The 13,192-nt window shown below is 36.3% G+C and overlaps 1 protein-coding gene across 3 annotated transcripts; it reads left to right on the forward strand.

Annotated features, from left to right (window-relative positions):
- Positions 1-1,309: 1,309 nt before the first annotated feature.
- On the forward strand, positions 1,310-13,114 carry LOC126827268 (E3 ubiquitin-protein ligase TRAIP). 3 transcript variants are annotated; one of them, XM_050556548.2, is made up of 4 exons: positions 1,310-1,513; positions 7,060-7,221; positions 8,659-9,420; positions 10,195-13,114. In XM_050556548.2, the coding sequence occupies exons 2-4, from the start codon at positions 7,095-7,097 to the stop codon at positions 10,425-10,427; spliced, it is 1,122 nt and encodes a 373-aa protein (XP_050412505.1). In that variant the 5' UTR covers positions 1,310-1,513; positions 7,060-7,094; the 3' UTR covers positions 10,428-13,114. The 3 variants fall into 3 exon arrangements, with proteins under 3 accessions (XP_050412505.1, XP_050412503.1, XP_050412504.1); XM_050556546.2 differs by lacking the exon at positions 1,310-1,513 and adding an exon at positions 2,061-2,366; XM_050556547.2 differs by lacking the exon at positions 1,310-1,513 and adding an exon at positions 4,588-4,698.
- The last annotated feature ends 78 nt before the right edge of the window (positions 13,115-13,192 follow it).

Consider the following 13,192-nt stretch of genomic DNA (forward strand, 5'->3'; position numbering starts at 1 on the left):
GATTATCCTCTTCGAAACATCGCTTAGTATTAAACTCAGTAATTGTGTATCCATAAAATTGTAACTTGTGTTAATATGTTTAATTATTAAATGCCAATCAAAGAAGTTAAAAAATTATCCATAAAATGGATAATCAAGACTTAGTCTTCACTTTCAGTATCTTGACTAGAATAATGCTTTACACTACATCTTCAAACAGTCATGGGGTGGGGGGGTTGGATGGCTGAATGGTTAGCATGCGCGCGCTGTATCATAAAGTCTGTCATTGAGTCAACTGGAGTGGTTTCGAATCTCCGGTTGTACGTGTCAAGGAGTAGGGTCGCCCGTCCAACCTCCTGGGTTCCTCCCACTGCTAAAGACCCCTACGCACAAGCGAATTATTGAAATAAAATTAAACCATATGTTAGTCCCGAAATGACCTAGTTTGTGTCGAGTGGACGTTAAACCCCATTTCTCTCTCTCTCAAACAGTCATAACTTCACCCAGAAGAAAGTAATTTGAATTCAGTTTTCAATATATTCATTTTTCATTATCTATTTTTGAACTTTTTATAGCGAGAAATTTCCAGCTCCTTATCTGAATCTTACATATATAATGTATCTTTAAACAATTATAGCAAAAATGGTCAGCTCTTTATCTAAATCTTATATAATGTATCATTAATAGAATCAGGCCCCGAGATCACAACAATTTTCAGACTTAAGTTAAGAATTTACTCAAAATTGTTCGCCTCATTTTGACTAAAATATAGCCCTGTATAAAACTTTCCTTGTTTTAATGTATCAAATACATTAATAAGAAACTATTTGCAAAGTTTTGTGTTTCTGGATCAAAGATATTTCTCATAAACAGTGATTGAAAGTTGAGTAAATTCTTAATTTAGGTCTGAGAATGCTTTGTGAATTCAGGGTCAGAACTTATTTTGATGTCATCTATGCCTGTGATTGTATCAATCTACATGTATTAAAAATCATTAAACAACTGTCCTCATTCATGTTAATAACATTGAAATAAAACGAAGTGAGGTTTAACGTCCTACTGTTCTGCTCCGGCTGGGCTAATGAAGATGGGAATATGCCATGCAATGTGCTATCAGAGATCAAAGAAATTTTGCCCGGGCAGCAGCACTATGGCCTACTTTTAGATCGAATTCCAATTTCTAAGGGATCTTTTACATGCATGTCTATTTATACACAGGACCTCAGTTTTTCGTCCCATCCGAACAAGTAAACAGGAGTCACTGTCAGCCCTCCGTCAAGGGCTGACAAGGGGAAACCACGTCCAAAAATCCTGTTGAACTAATTAAACTTATTCTTGATCATTATTTTTATTCTCGATTTCATATCCAGAATATAGGTGGTATTTTGGTGGGAAAATGTTTAAAAACAAATTGAATTTGGAGCCTTTAACCTTGACCCTTGAATCCAAGTCGGAGACTGGAGACCAAGTTATTTCGACCCGGGACGTGTAACTAAAGTGACGATGGCACTGTTGTCTCTAAATAATGTTTTGGGTCTGTATAATGATTTTCTATCCGAATATGCTTATATGACGTCACAGGTTATTATTAATTAACGCGTTAATTCAGTTACGGTAATTCTATTAACGCTTTAACCCAGCCCTGGCTATAACTACGAGCAGGGGAATTTTAATGGCATGACAGCGACGCTATATAGCCTACTCTTATATCAAATTCCAATACACACTGTCCTTGCCAGGCCCCCTGTCCTCACTGGTGGGGAAACCACACCCATGGTTAGAAAAGAACCATTTTGATATCAATTCAGGGCCGTAACTAGCTCATAGCAACGTCGGAGCAGGAAGTGTTCTCAGGGGTGTTTTTATGGTCGACAATTTTTTCACAGAACTTTTTGCGTGGTGGGGAGGGGCTTTGCTAGCTATGGGCCTGTATCAATTAGCAGTAGGTTTGAATATACATTTTCTGCCAGGTTTTATTGAATATTCATGATTTTGAGGCGGAAGGATACAAGAGTTAAGAGCTTGGTTAGGTTGAAATGTAGGGTGGAAAATTGCCTTTGTTGCTCTCTACTTCCAGTTTGTGTATCTCAAGTTTTCCCTGATGAACCTCATAAGCGCTTTTGGGCAGAGGTTGCCACATGTTGCTCCATCTGTGGTAGAAAGCGTTCTACCCAACGAAAATATGGGAAAAGGTTAGAGCCGGTCTAAGAGACAAGAATTAACATTAAAGTCAATGGGGAAATCATTAGTGATCTGTAGCCATTTAATGTACCTCAACTTTACATTGGATGAAACGCTTGCAGGGTCATTGGGGTCAAGGATGTCCAACCGGAAGTAATACGGTAGATAGAGATTAGCACATTAAGATAATTCACTTGTTACGAAAGGTAAATATTATGATGAATTGACGTCTACGATTGGGGAAATCTGTGGCCGTATTAAACCAAAAGAAATTTAATTAGGGTTTACGTTCCTTGTATTGTTGGTGTAGGGTTAGGTAGACTCTGTAGGTTTCAGTTCTTACACAAAATATATGTAGAAGTAGAAATCAGAAATGTAGGCCTAGATACTAAGATAGTATTCTATTCATCATAGTATAAATCAAATGTGTAGCTTGCCGTTTGAAAATTGACAGCCTATAATTACATGTAGCAGCCTATGATCAGGGCTGGGGTAATGGTAATGGAATGTAATCATTACATGGCCATGTAATGAGTAATGGAAGATTTTAAAAGTAATGGAAATGTAATTAATTACATTCCAAAAATCATGTAATGGTCAATTACTTTTCAATTACATTTTATGGCACAAATAGATATTTCCAATATAACTGGCCTCAAATTGTAAAGCATCAAAGAAGTAAATTAAGTGTAACTGACACCAATCCAATTCATTATAACTTTTTAAAAAGATTTAGATCAGTTTTAACAAATTATAATAAGAAAGCATTAACATTTTTTTTATAATTTGTTTATGTACATGTAAGATTCTTTTTTAGACATGTAACCTAAAAAGTGGATTTCTGAATAGATGTATATTGTAATCAAAACTTAGTGCTAATTTGCAGGCAATCATATAGTCAATCAATCAATCAGTTAGATTTAAAGACAATAGTCTTACTACACTTTAATCTTAATCTCAAGGTAACAAGTGACAAACCAAACAATGGCCTTCAAGTATCTCATCATTTTATGGTTAGGCTTCATACTTAATATAAAACAAATATATATTTTGTTTTAGAGTCATGGTGAATAATTTACCAGTTATTATACAATATATTATAGAAAAACTATTTGGATTTATTAAAAAAATTTATAAAGTCACTTTTAAAAAAATAAAGTTAATTATAACATATAGAAATAACAATTCATACACAATATCTATTAGTGTGAATCAAGAATTATTATCGAGTTTGATTTGGAGGCGCTTCATTGCAGAAAAATAAGGTTGTCTTTATAATTTCTATGAAAAATGTTTTTTTTTTTTTATTTATATACTCATAATGAAATGGGTAAATAGAGAATCTCCTACCCGTCTTTTTTGATATCAAAAAATATCAACACAAGTTGATAAAGTAACAAAAAATTTTGATATCAAAAAAGACGAGTAGGAGATTTTATTTATCACCCAATCCCTTCTTACATGCACAAATAGATAAATATAATTCTTTGCTGTAGATTTCACTTTTACTGAACATTAGGGTGTAGTGATACATCATTTTTTGACAGCAATTCAACTATTGCAAAGTCCTTTATATTGACCCAGTGCTTCCATCAAGGTCAATTGAATAACAATAGTTCATTTTAAATTTAAAAAAGTTACTTTTAATAAGAAATGAACTGTTCTTTGAAAATATAAAAAGTAGTTCCTTTTCAACTGACCAGTAGATTATGAAATATATTACACAAGCGATATCTACTGTAGAATGTATTATTGGGTGATAATGGTAATTAATTACTTTCAATGTTATGGGTAATGGTAATTAATTACATTGCTAAAAATGAGAAAATAATTGTAATGATTACATTTAAAAAGTAATGGTAATGTAATTAATTACATTGGCAATGTAATGGCCCCAGCCCTGCCCATGATCAGCAGTGAATAATCGCGAGGCTGTTATATCACCAACGAAAAAAAGGGATGACATTAGTTAGTTCAAAAATAGCCTTAGAACAGGGGTTGGGCGTGTGGTGTTTTCATATTGCAGCTACATGTATAACTTATTATAAGGACGTGGTCAGATCAGAGGCCGTTCCTGAATCCTAAATGAACTACTAAACATTGCCATGCCATGAGTTAATTATCTCACAATATGAACCTTTTTTTTCCTCATGCAAATAAAATTCGAGAACATTTTTTTGAAGAATTAGCAAAATAGTTAAATTTAAAGTAGCTAAGTCTCTAACTCAATATCATCAAAAATCTTCGACATTGAAAACACAAATTATTTGTCACTTCAAATCAACATTGGTCTTGTAATCTTACAAGGGAAAGATGAGCTTCTGATATGCAATAGTTAAGACAAAATATACATTTTACCATTGGCGTTTCAGCGCCATTTGGAACAAGGGACTCAGGGCTAGACATATTCCACAAGTCATGTCAAATGGTGACGCTATATTCTTATCTGGAGAGCATGCGCAATAAATACCATTGGTGTAGACTGGAAAAACCAGAAGCTAAAGATTGCCATTCACATGAGACTTCTGGCGATTGAATGTAAATCAGTTTATATACATTCATATTTCATTATTATATGCGTTGCGACCTATTTTTTTTTCAATTTCTAGGTCCCAAATATTAGCGATTTAGCTCCTTTAAGGTGTTGGAATTATTTTGGATAAAAGATAATGTATTTCCTATTTTAGTATAAATGGGTAGCCTAAATAAAATAGTATGCAAAAGCTTAAAATGAGTAAAAGGCACGTACATAGTCGTAGAATGCGTGTGAACTTATAATGGTCGGTCATGTTACACAGAGTAACTAGAAGGTGAGGGAGTTGGATGGCCGAATGGTTAGCGCATGCGCATTGTATCTTAAAGGCTGTTATGGAGACAATTGGCATGGTTTCGATTTCCCGGTTGTACGTGACAAGGAGTAGGGTCGCCTGTCCCACCTCGTGGGTTTTCTCCCGGACCTCCGGTTTCCTCCCGCTGCTAAAGACCCCTACGTGCAAGCGAATTATTGAAATAAAATTGAACCATGTGTTAGTCCCGAAATGACCTAGTTTGTTTCGAGTTGATGTTAACCCCCATTTGTCTCTCTCTCTACTAGCTCACTGTGACCCAGGTATCATTTAATCTTGTGTATCTAGCACTAATTTCTTTCACATTCATTTAATATCCAATCTTTGTTTAAAAATTTGTAAAAACTGTTTAAAATCACCATAAATCGTTTAATTTGTACTTCTGTCCAGTTTCAATCTGACCATTCAATTTTGATAATGAGTGTCCAGTTTACAAGTGTTTATTTTTTCAATCACTGTTAAAAAATAAACAACCCAATTAATTAATGATGTATAATGATTAATTTTTGAACAGTGGTCAGGAAATTAAATACTTGTAAATTGGACAATCGTTATCAAAATTAATCAGTCAGCTTTAAACTGGACACAAGTACAAATTAGATGATTTTTGGTGATTTTAAATGATTTTTACGAATTTTTAAACAAAGATTTGATATTAAACGAATGTGAAAGAAATTAGTGCTAGATACATAAGATTAAATGATACCTGGGTTATAGTCTCGAGGCATTTGCATTAGTAGTAGTCATTAACTGTGTGAAATAAATCAACCTGAACGTATAAACATCTACATACATGTACTGTATATACAATCATGAATAACTTTGATTCATCAATCCAGAAAGTTTCTCATCAAATTTAACAATCTCCAGGTGTCAACGAGTTGGGTAGTACATGTTTAGTAATGGATAACATGGATTCCAAATAAAATACAATGAAATAGAGGTTTAACCAGATAAGAAACCTCATCTCGCGACCCTGCATGTCTCAAGATAATATATAGTATAGGCCTTGTTCTTTCTGGGGGATCATGGTGACTAAGTGGGTAAGACGCTGGCTCGCTAGCCTGGAGGTCGGGTGTTCGATCCCTGCCTTGGCCCGAGAAAGTTTATCCAGATTTTCCGGCAAGGTTCCCCCTTGTCAGTGATGCAGGACGGAGAGCCTGACAAGGACAGCTGTCTAGTCATTTAGATGAGACGAAAAACCGAGGTCCCGTGAACACATTGGCATGCACGTAAAAGATCCCTTGACAGTTGGAATTCGATATAAGAGTAGGCCGTAGTGCCGCTGTCCGGGCAAAATTTCCCTCATAGCACACTGTATGGCGTATGCCCGTCTTCATTAGCCCAGTATAGGAGCAGAACAGTAGGACGTTAAACCCCATTTCATTTCATTTTTAGGAGCTAAACCACTATTCTTTAGCAACTAGAAATGGACACAATGGCGCAGTAAACTATAACACATATTACTAATTTATTTGGGCGACGTTCCGAAGAGTATTCTCCCAATATCATCAAATGAGATCCATCTACATCAGTGGTTCTACAGTTGTATTTTTCTAGCCAGGTGTGTCGTTTTTATACGCCCACATTTTCATGTGGAAGTATATTGTCGTCGCCCCTGTCCGTCCGTCCACAATTGTTTGTGAACAGTCTACAGGTCACAATTTTTATCCGATTTCAATGAAACTTGAAATATAGGTTTATCACCCTAAGATCTCGGTTCCTTTCGATATTGGCATGGCCCCTGATTGTACGAAAAATCATGTTTTTAGCTTGTGAACACTGTAGAGGTCACAATTTTTATCGGATTTGGTTTAAACTTGAAATGTATACTTATAACCCAAAGATCTTGGTTCCTTTCGATATTTGCGCATATCGAATTCTAATTTCCTGAATTATGACCCTTGATTGTAGGAAAAATCACTTTCGAAAATGTGGGCGTATCCTGCCTGGTAGCCGCTGTTTTTTTTCATGTGTTACAAGAGGTGCTGTTGACAAAAAAAAAAAAGGTTGAGAACTACCATTCTACATTTATATAAATATTTTATTTCAGATAACCAGTAACCACGGAAACGTGAATAACCAATCATGATGAGAGTACAGTGTTGTATTTGTTCGTATTTATTGGAGAATAAAGATAGCGTTAATATAGCAGCGACACCTTGTGGTCATACATTTCACGAGGCTTGTTTGATGCCCTGGATAGAGAGATCAGGTATGTTTGTCTGCATGTGATTCACTAACGAGGAGGTCCCGGATTCAATCCCTTGTGATTGCCGAGGAAGTTATTGAACCAATGGGGGGGGGGGGGGTTGGGTGGCTGAATGGTTAGCGTGCGCGTGCTGTATCATAAAGTCTGTCATTGAGTCGACTGGCATGGTTTCGAATCCTCGGTTGTACGTGACAAGGAGTAGGGTCGCCTGTCCAACCTCGTGGGTTTTCTCTGGGTCCTCCGGTTTCCTCCAACTGCTAAAGACCCCTACGCGCAAGCGAATTATTGAAATAAAATTGAACAATGTGTTAGTCCCGAAATGACCTACTCTCTCTCTCTCTCTCTCTCTCACTCTCTATTGAACCAATGTCTAACTGGATGGCTGAATAGTTAGCGTGTGCGCGTTGTATCATAAGGTCTGTCATTGAGTCAACTGGCGTTGTTTCGATTCCCTGGTTGTAAGTGACAAGGAGTAGGGTAGCGTTTCCAACCTTGTGGGTTTTCTCCGGGTCTTCCGGTTTCTTCCCAGTGCTAATTAAAGACCCCTATGTGCAAGCGAATTATTGAAATTGATCCATGACTGAATGGTTAGCATGTGCGCGTTGTATCGTAAGGTCTGTCAATGAGTCAACTGGCATGGTGTTTCATTGAAATAAAATTGAACCATATGTTAGTCCCGAAATGACCTAGTTTGTGTTGAGTATAAGTTGACCCCATTTTTGTCTCTTTCGCATACAAAGGCCTATGCTGCGCAGGTATACCTAGGCCTAAGAAGTACAGACCTCATTTACCACCTTAATATCTGGGTAAGACAATGGTTCGTTAGCCTGGAGGTCGGGTGTTCGAGAAAGTTCATCCAGATACCGGAGGGCCTGACAACGACAGCTGTCTAATCATTCGGATGGGACAAAAAACTGAGGTCCTGTGTACATGTTGGCGTGCGCCTAAAAGATCCCTTGATATGATTTAGCACACTGTATGCCTATCTTCATTAGCCCAATTTGGAGCAGAACAGTAGGACTTTCAACCTCATTTTATTTTCTTAAACAAATATAATAAAATAAATCTGCTTTCTTTTCCTTGCAACGGGAGGTTGGATGGCCGAATGGTTAGCACGCACACGCTGTATCATACGGTCGGTCATTGAGTCAACTGGCGGGGTTTCGATTCCCCGGTTGTACGTGGCAAGGAGTAGGGTCGCCTGTTCGACCTCGTGGGTTTTCTCCGGGTCCTCCGGTTTCCTCCCACTGCTAAAGACCCCTACGCGCAAGCGAATTATTGAAATAAAATTGAACCGTGTGTTAGTCCCGAAATGACCTAGTTTGTGTCGGGTGGACTTAAACCCCATTTCTCTCTCTCTCTCTCTCTCTCTCTCTCTCTCTTTTCCTTGTGAGCCTTAAATGTTTTAATATGGTTGATGGTTGATTATTCATATTACAGGAACATGTCCAAGCTGTCGGAAAGTATGTACCAGACCAGATGTCATTCCTAAATTATATTTTGATGATGGTGAAATGGATGCAACCGGAGAAGACAACCAAACAAATCAACTTCTTAAAGAAATATCTACTTTAAAAATGAAACTACAGCAGACAAAAATTGTATTAAACAACCAGATATCGGTTGTGAATAAAAAACTTGCTAACCAGACCAGCATGTTGAAGAAGAAGGTTCAGAATAGAGAAAGCCTTTTAGTGAATAAAATTCAAGAACTGAGAACAAAAATATCAGACATTGAGGAAGAGAAAATTAAACTGAATTATTGTAAAACAGGTCTGATCATGGAGAAAGATGATTTAGAAAAATTTTTAGCCGAGGAAAAAAGTAAAAATTTGATATTGAAAAAACAAGTATCAACAGTCGCAGAATGTTCTAAAAAGATGATCTGTGATTTGAAGGCTAAAATGCTACCGCAAAAGAAAGCTTTTAATGTCCAGAAAAATAAATATAATCAAGTATTGAAAGACAAAAACATCCTTTTAGAAACAACAAATTCTCTCCAAAATAGGTTGAAAGACATACGGTATGAAAGAGACAGTTTAGATCAACAACTAAAATACGAGAAAAATATGACAGCGGAATTAAAAAAACAGATATTCAAGTTGAAGGAGGAGCCGAATAATCTGAGCAGTAAAGTTGTGGCGTATAAAGTACAGTTTAGGAAACGAGAAGTGGCTTTGATTCACAAGATTCGAACAGCAGGTACATGTAGGATTATTTCTGTGTTTATTTTTTGTCAATGCCTCCACTATGTCATGACTCTTGTTAGTTAGAACGGTTGTATAGTGTCACGATTCTTGTCAGTCAGAACAGTTGTATAATGTCATGACTCTTGTCAGTCAGAACAGTTGTATAATGTCATGACTCATGTCATTTAGATCGGTTGTAATGTCATGACTTGTCAGTTAGGTCGGTTGTATAATGTCATGATTCTTGTCAGTCAGAACAGTTGTATAATGCCACGACTCTTGTTGGTTTGATCAGTTGTATAATGTCATGACTCTTGTCAGTTAAATCGATTATCTTATTGTCATGACTCTTGTCAGTTAGATCAGTTGTATAATGCCATTACATAATTAGTCGTAAGCTGCTGATTTGCGACACTGAAAGTCTGAGATCACAAACTACAGTCGGTCTTGTATTGACGTCAATTTCTGCATTAAAAAAACAAATTGAATATTATAATGTGAATGTTCAGAACAGGATGAATGAATAACACTTTATTTACATGCATTTTTAATTAATTATGCGTGATTTTAAACTTATGGCAACTATGTAACCAAGGTGGACGAAACAAAACCCAAGTTCTTCGTTCCCTTATTTTTTATTTATGTATTTATCTACCGTAAACATAGAAATACTTTATCTACTTTAATTTTACAGGCGATTTGTCCAGTTATCACAATTTTTAGTGACTAGTTTCGTTCATATTGAACTCCTCCAACTGATTAAACTCAAAATGTACGTATATTTTAGATTCTGAGATAGCTAAACTTCGCAGGCGTTTGGAGATCAAGAATGAAGAAGTTGATGAATTAAAGATACAATTATTAAATTCAGAGGAGAAACTAAAGATGAAGTCCGATCAGACAGTGAAACTAATGAGAATAGTGAAACAAGGACAAGAAATATTTGGTCATCTACAAACAGAAAATACAGAGACATCAGATAATAGTCGATCTTTCAAAAGAAAGAGAAGGGAGATATGAAATAAAACATAGCTGAGATATGATAAATATATGTAAATTATATGCTCTAGACATACCTTGGTCCATTAGAACACTGATCTAGTCAAACACTGGTCCATTAGAACACTGCTCTAGTCAAAGCCAGTGACATTAGAACACTGCTCTAGATAAACCTGGATGGTTAGAACACTGCTCTAGACATACCCTGGACCTTTAGAACGCTGCTCTAGACATACCCTGGTCCATTAGAATACTGATCTAGTCAAACCCTGGTATGGTTAGAAACCAAACTACGTGTAGGATAAAGTCCTCGACTTCGGTTATGCTGGGGAAGAAAGACTTCAGAATTAACCCTCGACCGAAAAACCTCGGCCTGCCGGCCTCGGTTTTTCTTTCTCTCGGGTTATTTTCTTCAGTCTTTCTTCCCCAGTATAACCGAAGTCGAGGACTTTATCATGCTTATAAATATCCCAGAATTCCCACAAGAAAAACCTTATATCATGTTTTCTTATGGGAAAAAAAACCTACCCTGGAAGAATAACCCGTATACAGGTTTAATGAAAAACTTTCAGAAGAATAACCCCAAATTTCCCTGTATATATCCAAAACCTCCCCCGATTTTTAGACCGCATGTTATTCCGGGCATAGAATATACCCCAAAGATCAAAGAGATTTACCGTTACAGGTTTATAATAGACTATAATCTTTTATACCAAACATATTGCACATGCATGTGTTGTCCTCTGATGACATATTGCACATACATATGTTGTTCTCTGATGACATATTGCACATGCATGTGTTGTCCTCTGGTGACATATTGCACATGCATGTGTTGTCCTCTGATGACATATTGCACATACATATGTTGTTCTCTGATGACATATTGCACATGTATGTGTTGTCCTTTGATGACATATTGCACATACATATGTTGTTCTCTGATGCACATGTGTTTTTCACTGATGACATATTGCACATACATGGGTTTTTCTCTGATGAAATCTTGCACATGCATGTGTTGTTGTCTTATGACAAAGTTAAAGTGACCCCCAGGTGCTAGCCATGACTTGTTGGTACAAATTGTGATCTGACACATCTACATGTATATACCAGTACACATTCCAGATAAACTGTTCTCATGTACATGGGATTTATGGGAAAACCTTTATGCCAGATAAACTGTTTGTGATTGTGGGAATTCCTTTACCCCAGATAAACTGTTTGTGTCTGTGGGAATTCCTTTACCCCAGATAAACTGTTTGTGGGAATTCCTTTACCCCAGACAAACTGTTTGTGATTGTGGGAAATCCTTTACCCCAGATAAACTGTTTGTGATTGTGGGAAATCCTTTACCCCAGATAAACTGTTTGTGATTGTGGGAATTCCTTTACCCCAGACAAACTGTTTGTGATTGTGGGAAATCCTTTACCCCAGATAAACTGTTTGTGATTGTGGGAATTCCTTTACCTCAGATAAACTGTTTGTGATTGTGGGAAATCCTTTACCCCAGATAAACTGTTTGTGATTGTGGGAATTCCTTTACCCCAGATAAACTGTTTGTGATTGTGGGAAATCCTTTACCACAGATAAACTGTTTGTGATTGTGGGAATTCCTTTACCCCAGACAAACTGTTTGTGATTGTGGGAAATCCTTTACCCCAGATAAACTGTTTTTGATTGTGGGAAATCTTTTACCCCAGATAAACTGTTTGGGATTGTGGGAATTCCTTTACGCCAGATAAACTATTTGGGTTTGTGGGAAATCTGTACCCAAGATAAACTGTTTTATGATGTACATATGTTGGTGGGGAAACCCCCTACTAGTGGGGGGAAAACCCCCTATGATGTAATACTAATGATACAATGGTGCAATAATGACAAATATAAGATTGTAGATATAAAATAATAGATCATGTGTAAAAGACAACTATTATAATTTACATATCATGTAAAAGACAACTATTATAATTTACATATCATGTATGTAAAAAACAACTATTATAATTTACTATCATGTAAAAGACAACTATTATAATTTACATATCAAATGTATTTTGTATTCAGACATTATATTGTCATCTTAATGTAAATAAACAAATTATATTTTAGTTTTGATATTCCTAAAGATCAAGTCATGTAATTTGTGATGGGATTTTAATATACTGATCTGGATTTTTGTGATTGAAGCCTCACGATCTGTAACTATATATGTGATTGAAGCCTCACGATCTGTTATTATATTTGATTGAAGCCTCATGGTCTGTTACTTTATATGTGATTGAAGCCTCACGATCTGTGACTACATATGTGATTGACGCCTCTGTGACTACCATATATATGTGATTGACGCCTCTGTGACTACCGTATATATGTGATTGACACCTCTGTGACTATCGTATATATGTGATTGACTATCGTATATATGTGATTGATGCCTCTGTGACTACCGTATATATGTGATTGAAGCCTCACGATCTGTGACTATATGTGATTGAAGCCTCAGGGTCTGTGACTGTATATGTGATTGAAGCCTCACGATCTGTGACTATATGTGATTGAAGCCTCAGGGTCTGTGACTGTATATGTGATTGAAGCCTCATGATCTGTGACTATATGTGATTGTCAACTATGTTTTTGGGTGCTGAATAGTGATATATATATTTTTAATATAACCAGATAATTATACAGCTGTAATAAAATATTTTACTTACTTCTTGTTTTATTTGTGCTCGAAATTCCGGGGAGGAGGTGGCAGAATGATTTATTAAGTGTGCACATTAGAT

The sequence above is a fragment of the Patella vulgata genome, chromosome 7, assembly GCF_932274485.2.
Source record: "Patella vulgata chromosome 7, xgPatVulg1.2, whole genome shotgun sequence".
Classification (NCBI taxonomy): Eukaryota; Metazoa; Mollusca; class Gastropoda; family Patellidae; genus Patella; species Patella vulgata.

Bases quoted from the DNA above. Each gene is read 5' to 3' on its own strand.
- LOC126827268 (XM_050556548.2), top strand. From the start codon at position 7,095: ATGATGAGAGTACAGTGTTGTATTTGTTCGTATTTATTGGAGAATAAA. The intron at 7,222-8,658 runs GTATGTTTGTCT...TTCATATTACAG, and splicing joins GCCCTGGATAGAGAGATCAG to GAACATGTCCAAGCTGTCGG. The intron at 9,421-10,194 runs GTACATGTAGGA...CGTATATTTTAG, and splicing joins TCACAAGATTCGAACAGCAG to ATTCTGAGATAGCTAAACTT.